Here is a 26,060-nt window from a genome sequence, read left to right on the forward strand (position 1 = left end):
AGACGCGTCTTCGCCTTTCAGAGGCCGCGAGAGCCGTCGGGCGTTTGGAGCAGAACCAGGTTCCAATAGAAGCGAATATGTGTCGCTCCCGGTTGAACTGCGGAGTCCTTGGGGTGCTCTGAGCTCGGCTGTTTTCTTGCAGACGTTTCAGACGCTTTCACTGAAGATCTTACCTAGCCGGGTTTGCAAGAAAACCACCGAGCTCAGAGCACCCCAAGGACGCCACAGAGCCAAGTCCACTCGGGGTCTCCGACCTTCGCCTCTTCCCCGCCTGCGAGGGCTCTGCGGGGTCCGAAAGGGACGCGACCCCCTGCCTGCGCCCCTCCCCCTCCCCCCGCCCGGATCAGCCTCCCGCTCTTTGGAGCCCCGCAGTTCCGCCCCTCCCCCAAGACGCGGAATCCCTGCAAGGGGGTTTTCCCGAAGGAACTTTCGCTTTCCTTTTCCGCCTCTCTGGAAGGCTGTGCCTGGACGTCTGCCTAGCACCCACTGACGACATGGGAATGCTTTTATTCCACTGGTTACGCCTGGCCAACGCCTGCTTTCTCTGGATTATTGGGGTGTTGCTCACCCGCCACTCCTCATCCTTTGCCCGCGACTGAAGGGGAGCGGAGCGCAGGTGGAGGTTTGCGGACAGGATGGCTCTGCGCTCTGTGTCCCTGCTACTTCTGCTGTTCGTGGCAGTCGCCCTTCCGGAGAGCTGCTTCAGTGAGTCCCTTTGGGGGCGTCGGGGGTTACAGCCCCCTTTTCTGCTCGTGGGAATTCATCCAGGGAATCTCTCTCTCTCCCCCCTCCCCCCAAAAGATGATCCCGAGAAATAGAACCCTGATTCGGTCCTCTCTCTAGTCCGCTCCCCCTCCAGCTCTTGCTACTTTCAGAACAGGCCCCAAAGCGTGGGTGGGGCTCTGCTGCCGCTCTCATTCCCCCCCAGGAGAGCCACTCCGGGAACAGGTCAAGGGTCCCCTCCAGCTGCCAGCCGAGTCTCCCTAGGCGCCCCGGAGCGCCTCCTTCCCGGCCCTCCAAGCGGAGGGGGTCGGGGGGCAGCGCTCGCCCACCCGTGGGCAGGTCCGTCCCGCAGAGCGCCCGGCTGCCCCCGCACGGCCCCTCCGCTCGGCCGCCTCGCCTGCCTCTGGCAGCGGCTGGGCTGCTCCTTCGGGCTTCGGGCGCTGGGAGGACCAGCCCGTTTCTCGGATCGGTTCCACGGATTGGGAAACGCGGAGGCTGTGCGAGGGAGCGATCGGGTTACGGCAGCCGTGTGAATGCAGCGGGGTGAGAGTCTGCAGAGAAACGCTCCTTGAATAATCTCCCTAAAGAACCGTCCAGCTGGATTTTCACCTTGGCCTCGATCTCCCCCCCCCCCCCCGTGTCCTAAACCCCAATATCCCCGGAGCCTTTTTCTTCTTCTTCCATCCCAGAACCCCCCAGTGTGGGGCAGCTTGCAGAATAAAAAATATGAAAAAATATTATTCCATATTATAATTTAGCTCAGCTTGCAGAGTTAAAAATATTTAAAAATCATTTAAATCCTGAGAAACTCAGAGCAGAGGAGCGTTTTTTCTTAATCTGCCTGAATCTCACTGGGCCAAATGGCCAATGCTGTGCTTTGCTATAATTCTTTCCTGCAATGGAAGAGGAGAGTCCTGTTACTCACAAAAAATCCGAGGGCATCTGAGGGAGGGAGCTCCAGATTTAATAAAGTTTGTTCCTGGGAAAAGGACTGCCACATTCCTCCTCATTTCTTGCAGTGCCTTCTTAGGCTCCAGCTTTCCCGCAGAAGGACAAAAGGTGTCTCTCCTTTATGGCGGGCTTTGCATCAGGGCCAGGATGCCAGAAGGGCGGGGGGGACGACAGAGTCTCTACTACTGTAGGTCACCCCCCAATTCCAGGAAAAAAGGGAACCTCTCCCTCAGATTGAACTCAGCGTAACAACAGAGAAGTGATTTTCTGTTGCCATCTTGTGGGATGTTTTTGTGAGTTTCTAGCCTGGCCTTCAGCCCCTGAGATTTCCTGGTGGTCTCCCAGCCAAGGACTAAACAGCTCCTTTCCTGCTTCTTTTTTTTTTAAATCTGCCAAGATTGGCTCTGTGTTGCTGTGAACACCTCGTTGTGACTTTTTGGGCATCACTGTGGGATATTCTTTGAGAACAGCATGAAAAAGAGAAAATACATGTTGTACTCTCCTGCTTTTCAAATTGCATTGTATAGTGTCATTTCAGGCTTTTTAAAATGGCTGTGACTGAATGTCTAGTTGATATTTTTCTAACAAATAATCCTAGCCTATTGCAGGGGTTTTCAAACTTTTTCAGGCAGCGGAAAAATTTTAATTTTTTTTTTAGTTAAAAAAATAAAAACCCTTGAATTTTACCATCCTTTGAGAGGTTACATTTTAACAAAGAAGTCGGTGTTGAAGGACTGGAATGTGATTGCTTTTCCTTGGATAAAAGTTGTAAGTGGAATCCTCTTCTCTATGTTGCCCAATTTTATACTTCTTTTTACTTGCTGTGTGTCAAGAGCAGGTTCTCTCAAAGGTATTTCAGTGCTCGATGGCAATTCCAGATATTCTTTTAAAACTTCTGTCCAATCCCCTTGATGGACATTCTCTGCAAACATTAATAAAAGTGGGCTGAATATTTTACTGCAGCCCTCCTCTTGGGAGGGTGGGGATCGATGTTTTCCTGGCAGCTTGGCCTGTGTCTGTGGTCTTATTTTGTGGGGTGGGGTGGGGTGGGGTGGGGTGGGGAACACTACCTCTTTTAAATCTTTGTTACTCTCAAATTGCTTTTCCTAATTGTGACACATTTTCCAAATCCCTGGGCTACCCTGTGGAGGGCACCAAGTTGGGGAAGGGTGCTCTAGAGCAGCGTTTCCCAACCTCAGCCACTTTAAGACGTCTGGACTTCAACTCCCAGAATTCCCCAGCCAGCACCTTAGTTGAAGTCCACACGTCTCAAAGTGGCTGGGGTTGGGAAACGCTGCTCTAGAACAGCGGATCTTCAGTTCGTTGGAGAACAGGATGCCATTGTTACCAGAATGTTTTTTCTATGTATTTGATTATCTTTCTTGTCTTTCTGTTCATAATAATCAGTATGACCCCTGGACAAGTATCATAAAGCTATATGGGAAACGCATCCTGTCCCTTCACTTTGCACCCTGTTTCTTAATGGATTCTTTCCCCAAAGTTCCTTTTGTCATCCTGTTTTTCTCTTTCTTTCTCTGATCTCCCCTGTTCCTTTCTGCCTAAAAGGCAAGCCCATTGTGTCCACTTGCCCCACAGCCATGATGACCTTGGTGTCCGTGGGGCAGGGGGGGACATGTGCCTTGTGACCCAGGTGATGGGAATGAAGCCCTGTTAATCACTTTAATGGGAGGCTAGAAATTCTGCAAAACCCTTAAAAAACAACAGGTTCAGTGGGGTCCAGTTCTCTGGAACAGCCCATGGGTGGTCAAATACGTAACAAGGCATCTTAGTTGGTGGGGCTGAATATCACTGAAGAAACTAACCGCTTCCTTTCCATCTATGTGTGACTATATGAGATAGTGGTTTTAGTTGTATGTTGTATTGTCCAGTTGGGGTCTGGAAAAATGGGGTTCTTTTCAGTGAATTATGTCTCCATAGACTGTATACCAAGATTAAAAAGGGATGTGTTGAAGACTGCATGAATTTGAGGAATATTGGACCTACTCAATGGGCTTTTTTTCAAGAGTAATGTCAATGACCGTTCACATTTGCAAGTGATTTTCTTTACATAAAAACGAACTTTAGATACAAACTCCTGACTCCTTATGGTGCGTCATTTGAGATCCTGCTCTGCAGCACACCTCCAACACCTTAACAGGAGGGATGAATCAGTCACGGCCCTTGTTTTAGCCCTGACACATCTGGAACCAGAAAGGTCATGCTAAGCTGTGCCATGCTTAACCATGCTCTGTAGCACAAATGTGTTTGCATGCCATCCCATGCCTAAACAGGGTTGATAAACCAGCATGGCTGGGTCCGTGCAACACTAAACCACAAGCCAACGCTGCAATGGCTCGGTTGCATCTGAGAGCTGTATGCGGTGGGTGACTGGAGCACGCAGCTCAGCGGGGCACAGAAGGCGATGGGGTGAATCTCTAGCATGTAGTGCCCATTGTGTGACTTATTGCAGGGTCAGCGGGGAATATAATGCAATATGATGGACCGCCTTCGACATGCTGCCCCTGGGGGCTCACTGGAGTTCGTTCAATACCCAAGTGAGGGACCAAGAAGTGGGATATCCATCTTTGAGGACCAGCTGCCCCATATGAACCAGGATCTCTTTCCCTGGGATCTCCTGGTAGTCTCCCAACACTGCCGGGGGAGTGGCTGGGAGGTGGGAAGGGAGGAGCCCCCAGATTCGCCGCCACGAAACAGCAGCTAGCGCTGTAAGCTCCGTCTCTCCTTGTCCGCAGCCCCCCCCCCCCGGACTGGTCGCCCCTTGCCCTGTCCTTAGGCCGGAGCCCCCAGGCCCATGCACCTGCTCCCCACCCTGGGCACTGGCGGGGTGTGCGAGGATGACAGTCCCCACCGTCCCCAGCCCCTCCTGCCCACGGGGCTCGCAGGCAGGACCCCCCCCTCATAATCCTCCCCCCCCCCGCTCTTCACTGTTCTTCTGCTTAGGTCCGCTGGGACGGCGGGGCGGGAAGACGGACGGGAGGACTTTGCCTCGGACCGCGGAGGGAGGGAAGCAGCCCGGGAGGGAATGAGCAGCAGGACTCCGCTTTTCTTTCTCTGCGCTGCGCAGCTCCTCCTTTCTCCGCGCAGACCCAGGTTGTGCGCAGGTCAATCCTGAAAAGGGTCTTGAGAAGGGAAGAATTTCCCATCCGAAGACCTTCCGAAGGGATCGCGTTGCCGATTGCGATGAGCAGCGCCCCCTGGTGGCCGTGCGGACTTTGCAGTTCAACCGCTTTCTCGGGAGCTCCGTATCTTCCTTTGATCCTTTCAACCGACTTACGAGCTGTTGTTTTCCTGTTAATTGGGCAGCCCAGTTACTTCCATGTTTGTCTTTTCACCTTTAAAACTAAAAAGTGACTTGATGGACTTTATGTGTTCCTTTTTTGTAGTTGTTAGGAAAAGTTGGCATTGTTTATGCCTTGTGAGTTTGGTCTGTCTCCCAGGGAAGGACTGGAAACTCTTTTATGCTCCAGGTCAGGAGTTTGCAAGATGGAAATTGACATATTTTTCCATGTTTATCTCTGACTCACCAGAAGGGCTCTACAGTTTGCGGGAGCCTCCACACACAGACTGAGTTTATGGGGAGGATGCCAGGTGAGCCCCCCCACAAGATGGGTGGTGGCAGCAGGAACTCCCAAGCAGCCTCAGCTGGGCAGGGGGTGCGGCCAGGGTGGGGAGACCCCATGGGTTTCTGGGAGTGAGGGGGAATTCTGGGAGTTTAAGTCCCCACTGAAGTCCAAGTGGCTGAGTTGAGAAACATTGATCTAAGCATTTATGTTGATAGTCATTGATCATTTGGAGAGTCGGATACAGTCAGGTCCAGAAATATTGGGACATCGACACAGTTCTAACATCTTTGGCTCTATACACCACCACAATGGATTTGGAATGAAACAAACACAATGTGCCTTAACTGCAGACTGTCTGCTTTAATTTGAGGGTAAGTACATCCAACTCAGGTGAACGGTGTAGGAATTACAACAGTGTGCATATGTGCCTCCCACTTGTTAGGGGACCAAAAGTAATGGGACAACTGGCTTCTCAGCTGTTCCATGGCCAGGTGTGTGATATCCCCTCAGTACCCCAATTACAATGTGCAGATAAAAGGCCGAGAGTTCATTTCAAGTGTGCTATTTGCATGTGGAATCTGTTGCTGTCAACTCTCAAGATGAGATCCAAAGAGCTGTCACTATCAGTGAAGCAAGCCATCATTAGGCTGAAGAAACAAAACAAACCCATCAGAGAGATAGCAAGAACATTAGGCGTGGCCAAAACAGCTGTTTGGAACATTCTCAAAAAGAAGGAACGCACCGGTGAGCTCAGCGACACCAAAAGACCCGGGAGACAACGGAAAACAACTGTGGTGGATGACCGAAGAATCCTTTCCCTGGTGAAGAAAACACCCTTCACAACAGTTGGCCAGATCAAGAACACTCTCCAGGACGTAGGTGTATGTGTGTCAAAGTCAACAATCAAAAGAAGACTTCACCAGAGTGAATACAGAGGGTTCACCACAAGATGTAAACCATTGGTGAGCCTCAAAAACAGGAAGGCCAGATTAGAGTTTGCCAAACGACATCTAAAAAAGCCTTCACAGTTCTGGAACAACATCCTATGGACAGATGAGACCAAGATCAACTTGTACCAGAGTGCTGGGAAGAGAAGAGTATGGAGAAGGAAAGGAACTGCTCATGATCCTAAGCATACCACCTCATCAGTGAAGCGTGGTGGTGGTAGTGCCATGGCATGGGCATGTATGGCTGCCAGTGGAACTGATTTTCTTGTATTTATTGATGATGTGACTGCTGACAAAAGCAGCAGGATGAATTCTGCAGTGTTTCGGGCAATATTATCTGCTCACATTCAGCCAAATGCTGCAGAACTCATTGGACGCCGCTTCACAGTACAGATGGACAATGACCCAAAGCATACTGCAGAAGCAACCAAAGAGTTTTTGAAGGGACAGAAGTGGAATGTTATGCAATGGCCAAGTCAATCACCTGACCTGAATCCCATTGAGCATGCATTTCACTTGCTGAAGACAAAACTGAAGGGAAAATGCCCCAAGAACAAGCAGGAACTGAAGACAGTTGCAGTAGAGGCCTGGCAGAGCATCACCAGGGATGAAACCCAGCGTCTGGTGATGTCTATGCGTTCCAGGCTTCAGGCTGTGATTGACTGCAACGGATTTGCAACCAAGTATTAAAAAGGGAGAGTTTGATTTATGATTATTATTCTGTCCCATTACTTTTGGTCCCCTAACAAGTGGGAGGCACATATGCACACTGTTGTAATACCCTACACCATTCACCTGAGTTGGATGTACATACCCTCAAATTAAAGCAGACAGTCTGCAGTTAAAGCACATTGTGTTTGTTTCATTCCAAATCCATTGTGGTGGTGTATAGAGCCAAAGATGTTAGAATTGTGTCGATGTCCCAATATTTCTGGACCTGACTGTAGCCCAGGTCCCCATCCTCCCAAGCTGGCTGAGGGGCTTTTCTACCTTTCTTGGTGCTGACAACGCTGCGATCCTCTCTGGGATCCCCACTGGCCCTAGGAGGCATCCTGAACCCAGGCTCAATATTGTCAGGACCCTCAGCTGGAGATGAAATACTCAGACCACAAAATGATGGTGTTTGCCAGAAGGCCAAAAACTTATTCCTGGCACGTTGTACAATATTTCTGCTTTAAATATCGGGGATGGGGGGGAGTATTTCATGCCTCAGGTAGATGAAGGGCACACCCAGCGATGTTGCCTTGACTGCACAAATAAATTCAGGAGCCATCTTGTTATTCCAGGGAATGGAGATGAGGGGGGATATTGCCTTCCCTTGTTTTTCTGAGGTACTTGATAAGGGCTATGATCAGGCAACATTGCTTATCAGGCAGTGCCTTATGGACGTGGAGCACCAAACCCATCTAGGCCAAGCCTCTAAAAGGCCAGTGAATCAGCGCATAAGCGCCTCCAGAGATCTGCCTCTCGCCTTACCCCGTTGGTTTATTCGGGGCACAGGAGAGCTCTCCCCCTGGCCAAGTGGGGGGCTCTTCCTTCAGGGAGGCTCAAGGGGAGGGACAGAAAAGGCCCCTCCCCAGAAGGACTGAGCCTGTGGGAGGGGGAGGGGAAACAACTTACACCCACGTGCAAAGCCCCTTTACCTCAGCATGGCTAGCAGACGTCCCAAGAGTTTTTATGCATCTCTCCTGCTGTCTGAAGGGAGCTCTGCTGTCACGCAGAACGTTGCCCGGTTTTTCTCCTCAGGTGGTTTCGTGTATTTCAGAAAGGGTAATTTTATAGTAGCTTTAGGTTTGTCCATATCTTATTTATTTCTGCTGAGGTTTGGGTTGCCTTTCTTCATCATAATAATTCATGTTTTTTAGCAGTATTATTATTCTGTGCCGATCTTTGGTTATAACAAAGTGTTTTAGATCTAGAGTAAATCTGGTGCGTTGCAAGCCCCTGGGAAGAAAGGTTTCGGTGTCCTAATTGTGCTGCCAAACTTAAGAAATCTTGGGATAATCAGCAGTGAGATTTTCTGTGGATGACAGTGAGCCCCTTTTGGTCCTGGGTTCAAAGCCAATTCCTGCTCAGATGCCTCAACTCTGGGACCGGAGGGGGAATCTCCCAGCCGGGTCCCAGCAGGAAGATCCATGGGGGCTGCGTGGCTTCACTCCTGCCCCCTTCGCTCCCCCCTTTGACTGCCCACATCTCCCTGGTTTGGGCTTCCCAAGGGTCCCGTGGCCTCTGGTCTCATCTGGATCCCTCTCTCCCCCCTTTCCCTCCCCCATTTTATAAAATCTCCCCTAAAATCTGCACCTATTAGCAATCCATTTTGGCCCTCGTGAGGTGAGAATGGGTTTTTCCCCGTGAATGGAAAGTTGGGGTGACCAGGTGGGGTTTCCTGCTGCTCCTGTTCTCCCTGTGGGGCAACTGCAGCCTCCATGGGCAGAGTCTCCACACTCCAGAAGAGGGTTTCAGGGAGGCCTTCCTGGAAGGGGGAAGGGAACAATTTTGGGCGGCAGATACGGTTTGGGGCTCCGGCTCTCCCTTTGGCCCTGCTTTCCCTTCCCTTCCTCTCTCACCCCTGAACTTCTCTCCCCTCCAACCCTTCAGGCCCTCCAGAAGCTGCTTCTTTGCCTCTCAGTCACTCCCTCTTTCCGCCCTTTGCCTCCTGTCCCTCTTCCATCTTCTCCCCCTTCCTTTCCCCTTCTTCCTCGCCCCCCCAGCCCCTCCGGTCTCTTCCTCCTCCTCCTCCTTCCTCCCCAGACGCTCAGCTCAGGGCCTGCTGTGCCCCATAGGATCAGGGTCCCTCGGCTGAAGCCCCCTAACTCTGCCCTCTGGGTCCCTTCCAGGCTCCTCCTCGCACTCCCTCAAGTATTTGTACATTACTGTGTCAGAGTCCAGTCAGGGGCTGCCCCACTTTGTCGCTCCGGGGTACGTGGACAATCAAGTCTTCATTTACTACGACAGCAACATCAGGAAGGTGCAGCCCCGAGTCTCCTGGATGGAGAAGGTGGGGAAGGAGGACCCCCAGTATTGGGACAGAAACATCCGGAAAGTACGTGGTGATGAGGAGGCGTCCAGAGCAAGCCTGGAGAATCTGAGGACTTACTATAATCACAGCGAAGGTGAGTGATGGGTCGGGTGGCTCCTCCTGCCCCATATTCCCCCCCAGGAGCAGGAGGGGGGAGAAAGGGGTCCTTCCCAGGGGAAAGGCCACTTCCACACTTTTTAAACAAGGTTATTTTAAAGTATTTTTATTGCTTTAAAAATATATATATATAATTTTATCCTTGCCCCATAACTGAAGTTCTCTGCACAGAATACAGTTACTAAAAACATTTTTAAAGTTTAAAAAAAAAATTATAGAGCACAGGAGTGATATACTGTAAAGGTAAAAACAGACCAAAATCTCCTCCCACCCGATTCTCCCCCAGCAAAGAAGGAGAGCCTGGCTTGGTGGACATCCTGCTGTGGGGGAGGAAGGGAATAACAGGTCTGCCCCCCCAGAAGGCAGGTGGATCCTAAGAAGATCCTGGTGGAAGCTGGTCCTTGTCCTTCTGTTTCCACCCCAGAGAAATGAGGGACCAAGTGCAGATCCAGCTGGGGAGACCAGATCCCCCCCAGGCTCATCCCCTCCAAGGAGAAGCATTTCTGGCACCCCCTTTTTGGAGGGGCGAGTTGGGCCCAAAGGCCAGGAGCCTCTTCTCTTCCTCCAGTCGGAAGAAGCGGCCAGGGATGCCAAATGGGGTGGAGGCTCTTGGAGGGGACACACAACCACTTCCAGCATCCTTCCCATCTTGGGGGGGAAGGAGAGAAAAGGAAGAGACCCCCCATTTGGTCCCTTCCTGAGCCACTTGGAGCTGCCATGTCTTCCCAGCCATGGTCCACCATGGCCAGACTCCTGCATTTCCCTCTTGGTGGAGCTGACCTTAAGGGGGGGAAGCCCTTCCTCAGCAGCCCCCCCCTTCTGCCATCTGGGGGCACAAGATGCACTTTACAGGAACCTTATTTAGAGGAGGGGTGTAAGCAAATGTGTAACTGTAGACTCCTTTTTGCTGAGACAAATCTTCTCCACAACCATAAGCCATTTTCTCTTTCATCACAAGGACATGCTGCCCCACTTCTTCTGCCCTTCTCTTGCCCCACACCAAACAGACACAAGAGCTTTGCTAGTTCTGCCCCTGCTCCAGGGAGGGTCTCCCCAAATCCCTTCCAGGTCCCCTCTGGCCCCTGAGAGACCCAGAGAGCAGCCAGAGCTCCCCCTGGTGGAGGAAGGAGGAAGGAGACCAACCAGGGCGGTGGGAAGCCCAGAAGACTCCTGGCACAGTCCTGAGTCTGTCAAAGTGGAGGACAAAAGAACCTCAGCAGTGCCCTGCTGGATCGGACCCCTGGCTCCTCTAGTCCAGCAGTCTGTTCCCCCAGTGGCCCACCAGCCGCACCCGGAAGCCCACTGGCCTCCCAGCAGATGGTCTTCAGAGCCAGACCCACTGCCATGAACGGTAAGAGCCGTGGATACCCTGGACTTCTATGAATTGGTCCAACCTTCTTTTGGAGAAGCCCAGCTGGTATCCAGCGTCAGTCCTCATGATACTGAATGCCAAAGTTGAATTCTGCATGGTGTAAAACAATATTTCCTTTTGTCTGTTCTGATTCTTCCAGGATTTAATTTAATTGGGTGACCTCTGGTTCAGGTCTCTGGGGAAGAGGGAAACAGCTTCTCCTTTTCCACTTGATCCACACCATCCCTGGTTTTGTACACCTTAGTCAGGTCCCCTCTTCTTTGCCTCCTTTCGAGGCTAAAGAGCCCCAAATGTCACAACCTTTCCTCACAGGGAAGCCGCTTCCGCCCTTTCATCCTCTGAGTCGCCCTCCTCCGACCCTTCTCTGGCTCCCTTGGATCCTCTCTGAGGTGTGGCGACAATATTCCAGAAGTGGTCTCACCTTTGATTTCTGTAAGGGCATTATGATATTAGCCTCTCTGTTTTCAATGCCTTTTTTATCATCCCTGACATACTGTTGGCCTTTTTTACAGTGGATGCCCACTGTGTCGACATCTTCATTGAACTGTTTCCCTTTACTCCAAGTTCTCTTTCCTCGTTTGTCCCAGCCAGCTCTGATCCCATTAGCTTCTATCAGGAGTTAGGATTTTTGGCCCAGCGTGCGTCACATTGGCTGACCTCTACCGTTTTGATGCCCACTCCTCTAATGGACAGAGAACCTTTGGAGCTCTTCGTGGTCCCTTAGGGTTTTTACCACTCTGAACCCTTTAGTGCCATCAGCGAATTCCACGAGTCACGCCCTGTTCTAGACCATTTAGAAATCTATTTTTAAAAAGTGGTCCTAGGCCAAAACCCTGGGAACCCACAAGAGGACCTGCCCTTTTATTCCACAGCTGCTAAGCTTACTGAGAAGTCTTTGCTAAGGGACTTTATCGAAGACTTTTTGAAACTCAGAGTAGGTGATGTCTACTGGCTCAGCCTCATCCATATGTTTATTACCCCCCTCAAAAACTCTAGCAGAGTAGTTAGACAAGATCTTCTTTTAGTGGAGCTGTGTTGGGTATCCTTGAGCAAGGCCTGGGTCTCCAGACGTTTGGTAATTCTATCTTTAATAGCACTTTCCACTCTCTTCCCAGGAACACACAGAGGTCCGTAAAGTCCTGGATCTCCCCATGAGCTCTTCTTAAAAACTGGAGTTACCTTGGCCACCTTCCAGTCCTCAACTCTAGAGGCTGAGTGTAGAGGCAGGTTGTGTATTTGAATGAGAAAGTGTCAGAACCTCGCAATCAATTAATCAGCATTACAGCTAGCTTGCTCACTCCTGCCATAGTAATGGGTATGTGTGTGTTAGATCAATAGCCGTTAGAGCAGATGGCTTGTTATCCAGTGCTCCAGAATGCCAAAGTCATGCTGGTGTGAGAGCAGGAGAAGGCCCCAGAAAGACTGAGGGGAGGAAGGGGGCAAGGAACGAGGGGTTAAGAAAGCATAGCCGCGGGTGGGCTTTTCAGTTCCAGCAATCTCTACTATGGACTGTATGTTAATCCTCAATGAACTGATTTTCTTTTGGACTTGCTGAGTTCCAGGGAAGGTTTCCTTTTATTGTGGTTGAAAGCTGCAGTTCCTGACAGAAAGTCCACAATCTCAGCTCTGAGCTCCTTCCAAACCTCGGGTGGATCTCATGGGGGCCTGGTGATCTGCTGAGGCTCAGTTTGTCCATAAGGCCCAGCGCTGCTTCTCCTGTCACCGCTCTGGGGCTCAGCTCAGCTGGTTCCCCTCCTGAGAACAGAGCAAAGGCTCAGGGACTCCCCCAGTTTGCCTCCCGTGAAGACGCAGGCAAAGAAGAGCCAGCCGAGGGAGAGATGCAGAGGGTGGAGGTGCAGAGGTTCAAGGGGGGACCTGCAGTAGGAGCCTGGAGGGAAAAGTCATGTGAGCCCCCTGGGGGGGTTTGGACCAGTCCCACCTTTTCATCCCAACCTACCTCACAGGGTTGTTGTAGTGGGGAGGAGGGCACGCTGTATGTGCTGCCCTGAGCACCAGAAGGTGGCCTTTTAAAAGAAAGAAATGAATAAATAATGGACAGATTCATAAATAGGAAGAGACCTGTAGCAGTAACACATAGAAATAGTCTCATTATAGAGATCTAGAAATAAGGAATAATTCTATAAGAATGTTATATAAAATAAGCAGATATCAAATATTTCAACTGTAAAACCAAAACCTTTATTGATTTAAGAAATTTCCCCCTGCATTGAACGTTTCTGTGACTTGTCTCTCGCGGAGTCTGGGCTCCATCCGGCCATTTTTGGTCCGAAGCTCCTTCTGCAGCTGGTCTCCCGGCCGAGGAAGCGGAGTCACTCCAGTCGCTCTTTCTTGAACCCGATTCTCAGCTTCACACTTAGATCTGAATCACGTAATCATAAAACCCCCATGTGAATGTGTCAAGGGGCCCATGAAGAAGCTACCTTAAAAAAACAATTAAGCTTCAAAATCCATTTAGAAGGTCAATAACACTTTGGGCGTGCAAGTCACTCTTTGAATGAGATGGGCGGTGACTAAATTTGAAATAAAAATCAATATTGGGCCACTTCCTACTGTTCCTAAGGAAAATATTTCTTTGTGGCCCTTCAAGGCTTCATTCCCACACTGCACTAAGCCGAGGTTTGTTTCTGGTTAGGCTAAAGTGGGTATCAGCCCTTGTGACTTCATGCTATTTGTGAATGCAGACCACGATTTACGGTCACCAGGATCCCTGCCAGCTTCTTCCCAGATCGACCGGATCCTCTTTGAGGCCATGAGATTCTCGGTCCCTCTTTGCAGCTACAGATTCAGGAAACTGTTTCTGCGCTGGGATCCCTTCCCTTCCCCCCAAGACTCCCCCAACAGAGGGGCGGCAGAAAGAAAGATGGAGGAGGCTCCATCCCTCCGTTTCTTCTGCGCCTCCATCTCCTCTCGGCCCCCCTCGGGATCCTCCACTGCGTTTTCTGATCCTAGGAAGTGAAAGTGGGACTTGCCAGCTGCCCTCTTCCTGGCGAGGCTCCTGCTAGAGGGCAGGGCTCCATCCCGGGGGAGATGCAGGGACCCAGGCTGGCATCGAGGGAGGGGAGAAAGGGGGCAATTGGGGGGACTTTCTTTCCCTTGAACACTAGTGAAGAAATGGGGGTGTTGGTTCCCCTTCTTGGAGGGTTTGGGGGCAACCACGCAGACATGCAGGACTCCTGAGAGAGCAACAGGGGCCATTTTGGGGGGGCCAAGCACTCACGGGCCCTGGACCCTTTTCCTTCTGGGCTGGGAAGTTCCCCCTTTTGGGGGGCAATGGATGGAAGGGCAGAGCCTGGGGAACCCCTTGCCATCCCCCATTCCTTTGGGGAGCAGAAGAAGTGGGGAAGGGCCCCTCAGTTGGCTTCTCTCAAGCAAAAGGAGGTTGTGGGGACTGGACTCTCTATACTTTTTGGAGGGGGAACCAGAGCCCCCATCATTGTGATGTGTGAATGCAAAAATCTCAATGGGGGTCTGATCAGGGGACCTCAAGACAGATGTGGGGGGAGGAGTGGGGCTTTTCCTGAGGAAAAAGTTTCTGAGGAGCCTCTCTTGGGGGGCTTGGCAAGGGGGTTGGGGGCCCCTCTGCCCCTTACCCCCCTTCCGGCCATTTGTCTCTGCGTTGAGCCTCCAGACAGAGGACTTTGGGCTCTGCTTGTTCTACCTTTTGCCCAGAAGGAGACTTTGGGGAAGGGAGAAGATGGAGGGAAACCGGGGAGGATTTCAAGTGGGGGGCAGCTGGGTCTGGAGACCCTCAAGGCCCAATTTGGGGGCAGGATGGGGGGCTTCAAGGCCTCACTGAGAGGGACATGAGGAATTTCATGGGGAAGAATGTATTTATTTCATTTTACAACCATTATTTATCCCTTTTCTCACTGCCTCCCTCCTCCATCAAAGTTGCTGCAGGGAGGGGGTCTCTGTCTCTCCTGAGGACTCCCCAAACCATCTTCGTGTCCCTCTTTCAGGCCTCCACACCTGGCAGATGATGTGTGGCTGTGAGCTCCAGGGAGACGGGAGCAAACAAGGGTTTTGGCGCTATGGATATGACGGGAGGACGTTCCTCACCTTTGACAAGGAGACCCTCACCTGGCTGGCTTCTGAGCCCCAGGCCGAGATCACCAAGAGGGAATGGGAAACTATTCCAGGATTCAGTCAGGGAAGGAAGGCCTACCTGGAGAAAATCTGCATTGAGTGGCTGGAGAAGTACCTGTCCTACGGGAAGGAGATGCTGCTGAGGACAGGTGAACATCTAGGCCCAGGCTGGACTTCCCTCCTTTATGGCCGGATTTCTTGCACACATTCGGCCCCCTTTGGGTCCCTGCTCTGCAGCCTGGATGCCCGGGAGGGAATCCCCCTCCTCCCCTTCCTGCCTCTCCAGGACGCGGGAAGCCCTGCTTAGTTCCCATTGCCAGGCAGCCATTAAGTTGTGCAGGAACCGCAGCCTCTGCCCTCCCAGGCCGTAGGTGTGGCTGCCCAGAATCGAGGGCTTGGAGGGTGTCTGTGTGGGTCAGGCAGCCAAAGCACTGAGGGGTGTCCCATGCACATCCCACGAGGAGGCAACAGGGCCACTTGGGCTTCTTCAGGGAAGCCACCATTAGCCAAAGTGTGGCCAAGTGTGATGCGCGGCCTTGACTTCCTCCCGGCAACTGTCCTTCCCTCCCCATCCCACAGGGGGCTCCCTCCCTCCCTCCCTCCCTGCCTTGCACCCCCCACCCCCGGCTCTCCCCCTCTGGAGGTTTTGGTGTCCCTTGAAAGGGGCCTGGAGCAGCCCAAGATTTGGGGGAGCGGAAGAGGACCCAAAAAGTAGGGAGAAACCTGTGTGTGGTTTTTTTGAAAGGGAACTTATAAGAGCAGCTCCAGTTGCTATGGGGATGTTTGTGATAAGGGGTTCACAATCAGCCCAGTCATACCAACTTCAAGGGTGCTGCACATTCCTTTATGTGTCAATTTTATTAAGGCGATCCCATTCATCTGAGGCCTCTAGAAACGTGCTTCTTTTACCCAAAGATTCACCCAAAGATATCTTTTCCTCATTTTCCTCACATTTTTTTGAAAGGGAAGTTAAAAGAGCAGCTCCGGGACCCCTCCCCTGAAGGGAGCAGCCCAAGATCTGTGTGGAATTTCCTCAGACCCTCAATTTGCCGGCAGAGATTTTTCAGACTGAGTCACTGGGAAGGACTCAAAATCAGGAGTCCTTGTGGCTGAGCCTTTTCCAGATTTGCAGCATTTCCTAAAACTGTTGGAGACGCTGCAGGTGCGGAGTGTTAATTTCCTGCATTAAGACTAAGTAGTGGGAGCCTTTCCTGCCCGTCAAGTTTCTCGTCCCCCTTCCGGGCTCTGGAGGGGCTCAGAGTTAATTCTGGGGGTGCCGTTTCTGCAGAGGCCCCAGTGGTGACGGTGAGCAGCAGGACGGAGGCCGACGATGGGACGGAAACTCACGTCTGCCACGTGGATGGCTTCTACCCCAAGGAGATCGATGCCTCCTGGAGGAGGGATGGGGAGGTCTGGCTGCAGGACTCCTTCCGTGGGTCTGTGGCCCCCAATGCAGATGGGACCTACCACTACTGGCTCAGCATCCGGATTGATCCCCAAGAGAGGGACCGCTATCGGTGCCACGTGGAGCATGACGGCCTGCAGGAGCCTGTGGATGTGGCCATGAAGGGTGAGAGGCTGCAGGGGGGGAAAGGCTGAGCTCTTTTTCAGGCTGGAGGATTGTGGGAGAGCAATTTGACCCCAGCTGTGTCCAGATGTAAACATCCTTGAGCTTTAATCCAGTGGTTTTTCCCATGTTTGAGGTTTGTGGACCTGCAGAGAACAGTCCGTAGAATTGGCTTCTGGTTCTTGAAAGGAAGCAGCGGAGTCCCACCCCAGTGGTTGTTCCATCCTGAGGAAATGCTCCCAGATCCTCCCTTAGCCTCTCTCCTCCCCCGTTTGCTGCCTCCAGCAGAGGAGGAGGAGTTACGCTGAGGCCAGAAACATGTTTCGTTTTTTGGGCATTCCTCCACTGCAAAAGTCAGGAGGAGTTGGGTTGCCCCTTTTCTGAATACCAAAATGTATTAAAATTTGTGAACCGCAGCTCTCTTCAGGAAATGCATAGAGTGGCTGGACTGGTGCATCAGTAGTCAGAAAAGGGGCTGCCAGCTTGATATTTTGCCATGATAGACCAACAGCTTCCCTCCTGTAAAGAACAAAACATCACTGTGCATTGCTGCTCTAGGAAAGAGGTGCAGACATTATTTTATGATCAGTGATCGATTGGGATTCCTGAGGCTCAGCCTAAAACCAAAGGAAAAAGCCTTGTATCAAACAACTCTCTGTATGCTGATAACTTCCATTAACATTTTTTACCCTGGACTTCCAAAACTGCAGAATATCAGTCTTTTATTGATGATAGCATCACAATTATACAAAAAATGCTCAAATTTTATTTTTATGCTGATATCCCAGGCACAATAAAATACTCCTTTGGTTTCTTTACCAAGCATCAAATCACAAGTGCCATGGCTGCTATTCAGTGAGGGTCACGAGTTTTGTGCAAGAGAAATTTAAAGTTCTTTTATTCTCTTTTGTTGTTGTTGATCATAATAAAATAGAAAACAGATAGATTTGTGATCTCTGAAGGATGATAAGATCATCTGGATGTTACATGAGATTAATTTTTAATGGTAAATCAGGCATTTTGTCTGGTAAAAGCTCCATCTGGAGGCAGTCAGGAGCCTCTTCCATTAATTAAAGGAGGTCAGAGAGCCTGACAGTTAAGGGGATCCACAGCTGGCTTGAATATCTTCCTCAAGGAGTGCCCGTTGATGATTCCTCATCAGGTTGAAGGTATCAGGTGGAGTGCCAGAAGAATCAGCCCTGCGTCCTCTGTTCTTCAATATTCCATTTAATGGCTTGGAAGAATAGGTAGAACAAGGAGTTATCAGATTGGCAGAGGATCTGAAACTGGCTGAGTGAGGAGATATCGTCAAAGAAAGAAGTAAAATTCAGAATGGGCTGAGAGTCACAGAATGAAATGGAAAAGAGACTTGAAACGAAACAGTGTCCACGAAGGATGGGAAATCTCAAATGAGATAGTAAAGATCCTGCACTAAGCAGGCGGTTAGACTAGTTGACCTCTTAGGTTCCTTCCAGTGTATGATTCTAAGTACAATGTTCCTCGCTTAGGAAACAAAAATCAAAGGTCCGGGTATTAGGTGGGGAATCCTTGGCTTGCTAAAAAGATTTTGTAATAGGGATTGATTGGAGACTGAATATGAGCCAGAAGCACGAAGTACCTTCAAAGAAGCCATGTGCAAGTTCAGGCTACATCAAATCAATGATAACTTCCAAATTCTGAGGGTAATTTCCTCACATGTGTCCTGGGCAACACCCATCAATACAGATTCCGAGCAATTGGAAAAGGTTCCCAGTAGAGCAACAAGGCTGATCGGGGATAGAAACCGAATCCTCTGTAGATGAAGAGAAGGAGCTCAGCATGTTTAGTCTTGAGAAGAGGGTGCTGGGGTGTGTGACAGCATTTTTCGAACAAGCGGAAGGCTGTCACAGAGACGGAGGACAAGATCTCTCGTCCCTCATTCCTGAATGCAGGGCATGGATTTAAATTACAGAAAGGCCTTCCCGGGGTCCTTCCCCCCCAACCCCGGGGTGTGTGTGAGGCAAGAGGATTCCCACCTCCTGGGCTGCCTTCCTGGCAGTTGGAAGCTCCAAACGCAAAGGCGGAAACAGTTTCTGTCCTGCCACTCCCTGGCCAGATGACAGAGCGTAGAAGTGAGGATTCGCTCCTTTCTTCTCCTTTGGAGGAGAGACCAATCTTACGAGAGAGGAACAAAATGAAACTGTATACTCAAAAAAGAGATAGGTGATATGAACCCTTTTACTTTAAATGATTAAATGCAAATATTCAAGCTTAAGAAAAAGATAGCTGCCCAATTACAGCCAGAGTCCTGACAAATTGGGACACCCTATAAAAAAAGAGAACAAAAATGTTTTTATGGTTTCATTAATTTAGTTTATATTATTGAATTGTTGCTTTATTTCTGTAAAGTGCTGAAAGTCACAAGATTGAAAACTGCTGCTTTTGAACCGAACAGCTAAAGATGCATGTCAGCTGCCTTCAGCTGGGCTGGTGTGAGACGAAGGCAGCATCATGAGGACATGTCGTCTAACCATGGTTAGCAAGGCGTCTTCATGCTACAACGAGAGGGACCTGAGGATGAGCCCTTAGACTTTTTAACTTGGGAAGTTCCCAGTCTTTTGGCTGTGTTAGCTCTCCCCTCTTTGGAATGATTGCTTGGCATTCTCCTTCAATTCTGCTCTTTCTCTCAATTCAGTTCCAGAATCCAACCTGGGGCTGATCATCGGCTGCATTGTGGCTGTTGTTGTCCTGGTGATTGCTGGGATTGCTGGGATCTTGGTGTATCGCAGTAAGTGTCCTGTAACTACCTTTGCTGGGTGGTTGTGAAGGAAGGTGGGGAGATTCCTCCCAAGTCTCTCTGTTTGGGAGCTCCTTCTGGAACTTCTTCCCAGTTTTCCCGGTTTTCCCAGCCCTCTTTGGGAGCATCTGAAATGTCGGCCTCTTGCTGGGAATCCAGTCTTGACTCAGCGGAGTCTAAGATCCGGACAGTCCTGTCTTCTTCTTAGCTGGGAGGAGGCATCGCGGTTCGGTCCCTTCCAAAGGCTTTGGTCAAAGACCAGCAGAGGAGGATTTCTATGAAAATGTTCCTCCTCTCGGAGCTGCTGCTGCTTTCCCGATTTCCCTCCATCCATCTCAGAGGCAGAAGGTCTCTCTTGGAGCAAAACTGGTGGTGTCTGAACACCTTCCTGTGTCTCTTAAATAGTAGCTGTCAGAGGGTGTGACAAAGCAACTGTGAAAAGATCTCCTGGGGCTCTTCCTCCTACAGGGGGAGAGATTGGATGATCTCTGATCTTTTAGCTTTGCCTATGTTTTTCCGTGCAGAGAAACATCAAGAAGGCTACGAGGAAACATCAAGTGAGTGATTTGTCCTCTTTACCTGTTAGCTCCAATTCAGAGCGGGGATCAGTTGAAGGGTGTGTGTGTTTGTATGTGTCCAAACAGAAAAGCAGCTCATGAAGCTGCAGAGTTCTGCTATCTTCCTCTTCTTTCCAAGAATTAAGTTGGGGGAGGTGGGTCCCCTTTTATTTACAGCAAGGCTGTCCCTGGGAGTGGAGACCACAAGGAGAAACATCTGGTACAAGGAACCCTCAGGAAGGTGAGAAAACCTGGCTGGGTGGAAGATCCATCTGATGGAGAAGCTGTTCTGTCTTCCAAGCATGCAGAAAGGAAAGGCTTGGCCAAAATCTGGTCAGGAAGCTCCATAAAAGTAATGAACAAAGAAGGGATTTAGGAGAAAAGGAGCTTTGGTAGATGCCAGCTGGATCTCCTTTTGTTCTGCCACCACAAGGCTCTCAAAGTATGAACTGACTGGAGAAACAAACTTTGGAGCCATCTGTATCCTGACCTCAGCTGCACCCTGTGGCTGTAGAGTTGCTGAAATATTGCTCTGTCTGGGTATATCTATATATGTATGTATGTTAAGAATTCTTTCCTGTGTCCCTTAGTTAAAGTAGTTTGGTTGAAACTCTGTGGGTGTATTTGTGCATTTTTGTGTGAAGGAAAGAGGGAGCTGGGGTCAGAAAGAGCAGAGTCTCCCCACCTCTTCCCATCCAACCAAGGGACTGACCTCCACACCTTCTTTTCTTTCTTTTCCAGTGAGTGAGAAAAGATCTGATAGTAGGAGCTGCTCCTGAATGAGGAAGAGCAATTGTGCCTCTTAGCAAGAGTGCTGGGGTGGGGGGTGAAAAGAGGGACAGCCCACACCCCACTGTTTTTAAAGGGTCCCCTAATGCGCACTCCACGTATTTCCTCTGCGTGTGGTTGTGTTGAAACCAGGATTTATTAGGAAAGAACTGGAACCCACCCAGTTGATTCCTCTCCATCTCCATCTCCCTCTCTTGAGGCTGCTGATTCTGGTCCTTCGCTTGATGATCAGCACTGGTCCTCCAGCCTGGACCCTGGGCTTTCTCATCTTGGCTTCCTCTCAAACTAATCCTCTTTGTTTTTTCCACCCTCTTTATAGCGCAACTTTGGGGCTGCAGACTCCCCACGTGGGGAGAGAGGAAAGAAGAGCAAGCAACCTTCTGCTGAATTACGCTGTTCTCTTAGGAGGACCTCTTCAGGCCCTTCCAGCCAGATGTACCTAGGATGTATTTCCAGTCTTTTATGAGTGCCCTTGTGCAGATTTTTGTCTGGGAAGATCAGGGTTTTTTCATCTGCAGGAGTAATTCTAGGACCTCCCCTGAAGAGGAAATGTGGGTGGTTCATCTGGAGAATGAAAGAAGGGATGGGAAGGGGAAATGCCTCTTTCAACTGCTATTTCGAAAGTGTGCTTTGAGATTTCTTCCAGAAAAAATAATTGTTTTTTAAAAAAATTAATATGTTGCCCAATTAATTGGATTATATATTTGATTAAAAGTTTGACAAATAACCAATATGCCAACTGAGGGCAGCCTTCAGACACAGAAAATGGTACACCTTTTCTAGACTTCAGTTAATGGATTTAATAATTTAGAAAAATGGAAGATGACATCAGCTGTGCAGCCAGGGTGCTCCCTTCCTAAGCGCTGCGGTTTCCTTGAGATTTGGGGCGATGATTTTGATTCATCAAATTAATTGTTCAGCTTTGCCCAGTCAAGAAAGCAAATAACGTCTCTTTGAAATTGGGGTTTCCTGTAGAAAAACATTAATATGCATTCAGGTATTTCTTACCCTCTTTTAATAACTGTGGTGGCTAAGTCATTTGGAGTTTTGCTTCATATAATATTTGTTTACACACATTTTGTAAGATTGCCAAAATTGCTTGCTGCAAAATAAATGATTTTGTTTTCGTTTCACCTCAGTTGCTGCCTGTTTTGGGAGGTTGGAAATAGGGGGGATTTGACCCACCTTGTTGATCAGAGACCCTGATTTCACTTTGAGCAGTAGGAAGGGGAGAGCCAAGGTGAACCTGGAAGGAGCAAGAACTGGGGTGGCTCCTGCCTGCTCCTTTGGGGAGGCAGACATTTTGCTCCTATGTCCAGATGTTTCTGTAGCATCACCAACTGATCTGCAAAATGCCTATTTGGTTTTGGCTTGGTGGTTGCGGCAACAGAGGCTGCGTTTCCCTCAGATCCACCTTTTCATCAGGCTGTTGACCAAGTGACTGGTCCTTGAGCCTCATCAACTGGCACGTTGGGGAAGAGGAGTGCAATGACCAGCACAGCCATCCCTGTCTCCTTGGGAAAGGGCAGATTCTCCTGCTTTCCTGTTTCTGAGAGATCTCACTCCGTGCTCTTCAAATGCCCAATTTGACGCTGTGGCCCAAAAGTGGGGAGACCCTTCATTTATGGGAAAGACGTCACTCACACCACGGTGGAAGCTGTTTGGGCAAGGAGGAGTGATGAGGGTGGGGTCTTTCATTCCCTTGGGCTTCCCAGATGCCCCCAAGAGCTGGCCGTCTTTGACAGCCTAAAAAGCAGACTTTAAAGCATTTGGTGGGAATTCAGTAGGTATTTGAGCCTCTTCTACTGACGCAAAACTTTTAGAAAGTTTTTTTTTTTTATTTATTTGAATGTATGACTGCCCAGCTCACAGAAATGGCTCTAGGCAGCCAACACAATAAAAACATCGAAACAAGAACAGGAGAGTAAATACAACACAAAAATAAAAATAGGCACCGTGGATAAACCAGTCAGCCACAAATTCATACAACTCACAGGCTGAACTATCTCCCGACTCCTGTGCCTGAAAGGAAAGCCACATCTTTACAAAAGGCCAGGAAGGTTCAGTCTAATGTCTGGGGGAACGGTGTTTCAGAGGGCAGGCGGTGTTACAGAAAAGGCACCCTTCCTAGGTCCCCCAGAGGACACTCGAATCAACAGGATCCAGAGCATGGCCCTTCTGATGGGTGGAGACCATAGGGGAGAGGTGGTCCCCCAAATAGGCTGGCCCCATGCCCTGAAGGCCTTTGTAGCTGACAACCAGCACCTTGTGTTGCACCCAGAAGCCTGCTGGGAGCCAGTGCAGCTCAGGAACCCAAAGAAACATGGGCGTACCAGACAGGCCCAGAATTGGCGGTGCTGCTGCATTCTGGACCAATCGCAGCTTCCGGACGTTCTCCAAGGGCAACCCCATGTAGAGTGCTTTGCAGTAGTCCAGTTGGGAGGTGACCAAAGCATGAATGACTGTGCAGTGCCACCTGATCCAGGAAAGGGCACAATTGGTGCACAACATGGAGTGGTGCAAGAGCCATCTTGGCCGTGGCTGCAACCTGGTCCTCAAACAGGAGTTGGGAGTCCAGGAGGACTCCCCAAATTGCTCACTGTTTCCCTCTGTGGCAGCGCGACCCCATCTAGAAGTAAAGATGGAAAATCACTAGATCCAGCAAGCCCTAAAACCCAGAGCCACTCAGACTGAAGTGAAGCCAGTTCTTCTCCATCCAGACTCCCATGGCCTCCAGACACCAAGACAGAACCTCCACAGCCTCCCTTGGCCAGGCTGGGACGGAGATGTTACAACTGGGGATCATCAGCACACAGATGGTGCCTCACCCTGTGCCATCGGATGGCCTCACCCAGCAGCTCCTCAATCAATACCGCCTGGAACTGGCCCCAGAGGAAGGAGGAGAACCAGGGCAAGACGGTGCCCCCAACTCTTACCTCCCGGAGCTAGTCCTGAAGGACACCAAGATCGATGGCATTCAAAAGAGATCAAGAAGAGCCAGGATGGATGCGCTATTCCCACCCCACTCCCTCCAGAGGTGGTCCACATGTGCAATCAATGCAACACAATATCTAAAGAAGAGGCATCGTGAAACCCCTGAAACGCCTAGTGATGACTGTGGTGAGATGTGCCTCATCAGGCAGGGAGAAGCGAGGAAGAAGTTCCAGATCTGAGTGAGGCCTCAAGGCTAAAACTCTTTTGGACAAGGATTGCGGGGAGGGGGAGACCAGGGAGTTTATCCAAGCATGCGCTTAACAAAGGAAGAGGAAAAAATGGATAAGGAAAAATTAAGTGAAAAAAACTGTAGTGAAAGTAGAATGATGTCAGGAATAGAAAGGACTTTGTGTGTGTGTTTTAGTGCCTTTGAGTCAGTCTTGACTCCTGGTGACTGCCTGGACTGACTGCTCCTGCCAACAGTTTCCAGAAGTGGGTAGTCCTGACTTCCTCCTTCCTAAGGCTGAGAGAGACTGGCCCAAGGTCACCCAGCTGGCTTTGCGAATAAGGTGGGACTTGAACTCGTGGCCTCCTGGTTTCTTGCATGGGGCCTTAACAACTAGACCAAACTGACTCCCATCAATAGTATCAGAAGAAGATCAATTCATCTTCCCAGAGAATGAACAAAGAAACAGATTTAGGGACAGAGGGAAGCTGCCTGGAAGGGAGTGCAAAGCACTGTATGGCGTGCTGCAGAGGTGCACGGAGGTGTAAATGGGAAGTGTAGAAAAGGAGGTTTGGTGGAATGAGGAGGTGAAAGAGTGTGGGTGTGAAATAATAGGTACAGTATCAGAGAATGAGTGCTGCAAAAATGAGATATATTTACGGTGCATATAGAAAATGGGGACCCAGGAAAGCTTCAGTGATGATAAATTGGAATTTAAGGCGCCCCCAGATACCATGTTGTATCCACACTTACTTGGGGAAAAGCTCGGCTAAATCCACGGGATTAACTCCAGAGCAGACGCCCCTGTGGGGCTGGTGAGCAGCGATGACAGAATTCTGCGTCTCCTATGCAGATTTCCAGGTATGGAGTCTTTGCTTCCAAAAAGCCTGGAAGAGGTTTTTTCCTTCAGCCAAATCCCCAGGAGAGGCCAGTGTCCGTCCTTCTCTCCAGCACAAGGAGCTGAGTAGAAGAGATGTAGAAAGAGATCAACATGTTGAGCCTGGAGGATAGTGAAGGAAGGCCATGAATTCCTGACCTCAAGCACCCAAAGGCTAGTCCGTGCGCAAGAGGAGGGCGGAAGTGGGTAGAGCTGGCAGGAGGGGAAACATCTCCTGGCAGGGGAGGTTCCACAGCGGAGGGTCTACCTCGCAGGGAGGTTGTCACAAGCAAAGGCTGCAGAATCATTTGAGGGGGAAATGGGGGCCATCCCCCACTGCGCATTTTGCCTTAAGCAGGACGTTGGACCGAGTGCCGCTCTCTGGTTCGGTAAAAAAGGAATCAGACGAAACGGGTGGAGATCTCCCAATCTTTCATCCATCTGGCACCAGCCTTCCTCTCTGTCTTTGGCTGCTCTTTCCAGGAAAAAAAAGACACGGTGTTTTGTAGGTTGTGCGAAGGAGACTCCCAGGCAGCCAGCGGAGAAAGCACCGCGGGCCCCGCGCGGCCTCCCTCCCCTCCCATCCGAGCCCCCCCGCCCCCCAGCTGAGCCCGGCGGAGGAGCCCGTGAAGCCGCGGCCTCGCAAGAGGCGGGAGGAGCCCGGGGAGCGCGGCGGGGCCCCGCGTGGCTCGGACGCGCCGCAGCAGGAGCCGCCGCCGGGCGGAGGACGGCGCTTCCCTCCCCGGAGACCGGCCGGCCCGGAGGAGAGAGAAGCAGCGCGGGAGGGAGAAGGAGAAGGCCCGCAGGAGAGCCCGCGTGGAGGGGCGCAGGCGCTCTGCAGGCCGGCCGGGAACGGAGGGGGAAGTGGGGCAGAGCGGCGTCCGTGGGGAGGAAGCGTTGCCAACGTGGCCGTAGAGGAGCTGCGCAACAGAGCCTCGTGCAGAGGAAATACCGCAACAGCAATGGAATAGCAGGAGAGTTATTGTGACGGTAGCAGTAATTAGCATAGAATTAGCGTGTAGTATAGGAATAGTAGTAGAATGTAGAACATTGTGCAGTGTTATTAGTAATAGCAGCAGAGTGTAGGAGAGAGACAGTAGAAAACACAGAGAGACTTACAGGGTTTATATTTCACTTTTGTATCTTGAATAGTGTTGTGCACAAATCGTGGTTTCAGCCCAGCCCTTTAACCCGATGAAAGACGGCTCGAGAAACTCAGTCACTCATTTATTAAGGCACCTTAGTAATTGAGGACTCCCTCCCAAGAAGAGAGCCCCGAAAATAGAAAATATGAGTCTTTTATCTCTTTTGAAAAACAGCATCATTATCAGAGATTATATGATTGGTTACATAGTTGAGCACGCACACTTAATTATACATTTTCTTCAGAGTTGGTTGCTGTCCTGGCATCTGCCTCGGGGTTCTTGTTCTTTGGTGACTGCTGCCCAGCAGGGGAGACACCTCAGTGAGTTGCCACCTTCCCTCCCAGATTCCCCATTGACTTTCCTTGTGGG

The 26,060-nt window shown here is 50.4% G+C and overlaps 1 protein-coding gene across 2 annotated transcripts; it reads left to right on the plus strand.

Moving 5' to 3' along the window:
• Positions 1-532: 532 nt before the first annotated feature.
• Positions 533-21,299, plus strand: LOC103068224 (BOLA class I histocompatibility antigen, alpha chain BL3-7-like). 2 transcript variants are annotated; one of them, XM_088129687.1, is made up of 7 exons: positions 533-705; positions 9,043-9,318; positions 14,694-14,969; positions 16,109-16,390; positions 19,062-19,154; positions 19,688-19,720; positions 20,829-21,299. In XM_088129687.1, the coding sequence occupies exons 1-7, from the start codon at positions 636-638 to the stop codon at positions 20,894-20,896; spliced, it is 1,098 nt and encodes a 365-aa protein (XP_087985813.1). In that variant the 5' UTR covers positions 533-635; the 3' UTR covers positions 20,897-21,299. The 2 variants fall into 2 exon arrangements, with proteins under 2 accessions (XP_087985813.1, XP_087985814.1); XM_088129688.1 differs by lacking the exon at positions 20,829-21,299 and having other exon boundaries at positions 19,688-19,728.
• Positions 21,300-26,060: the final 4,761 nt, after the last annotated feature.

This window comes from Python bivittatus, unplaced genomic scaffold, assembly GCF_059951505.1.
Source record: "Python bivittatus isolate LINGU-HERP-01145 unplaced genomic scaffold, Pbiv_v1 ctg000810_np1212, whole genome shotgun sequence".
Lineage (NCBI taxonomy): Eukaryota > Metazoa > Chordata > Lepidosauria > Squamata > Pythonidae > Python > Python bivittatus.

Bases quoted from the DNA above. Each gene is read 5' to 3' on its own strand.
- LOC103068224 (XM_088129687.1), top strand. From the start codon at position 636: ATGGCTCTGCGCTCTGTGTCCCTGCTACTTCTGCTGTTCGTGGCAGTC. The intron at 9,319-14,693 runs GTGAGTGATGGG...TCCCTCTTTCAG, and splicing joins TTACTATAATCACAGCGAAG to GCCTCCACACCTGGCAGATG. The intron at 19,721-20,828 runs GTGAGTGATTTG...CCCTCTTTATAG, and splicing joins AGGCTACGAGGAAACATCAA to CGCAACTTTGGGGCTGCAGA.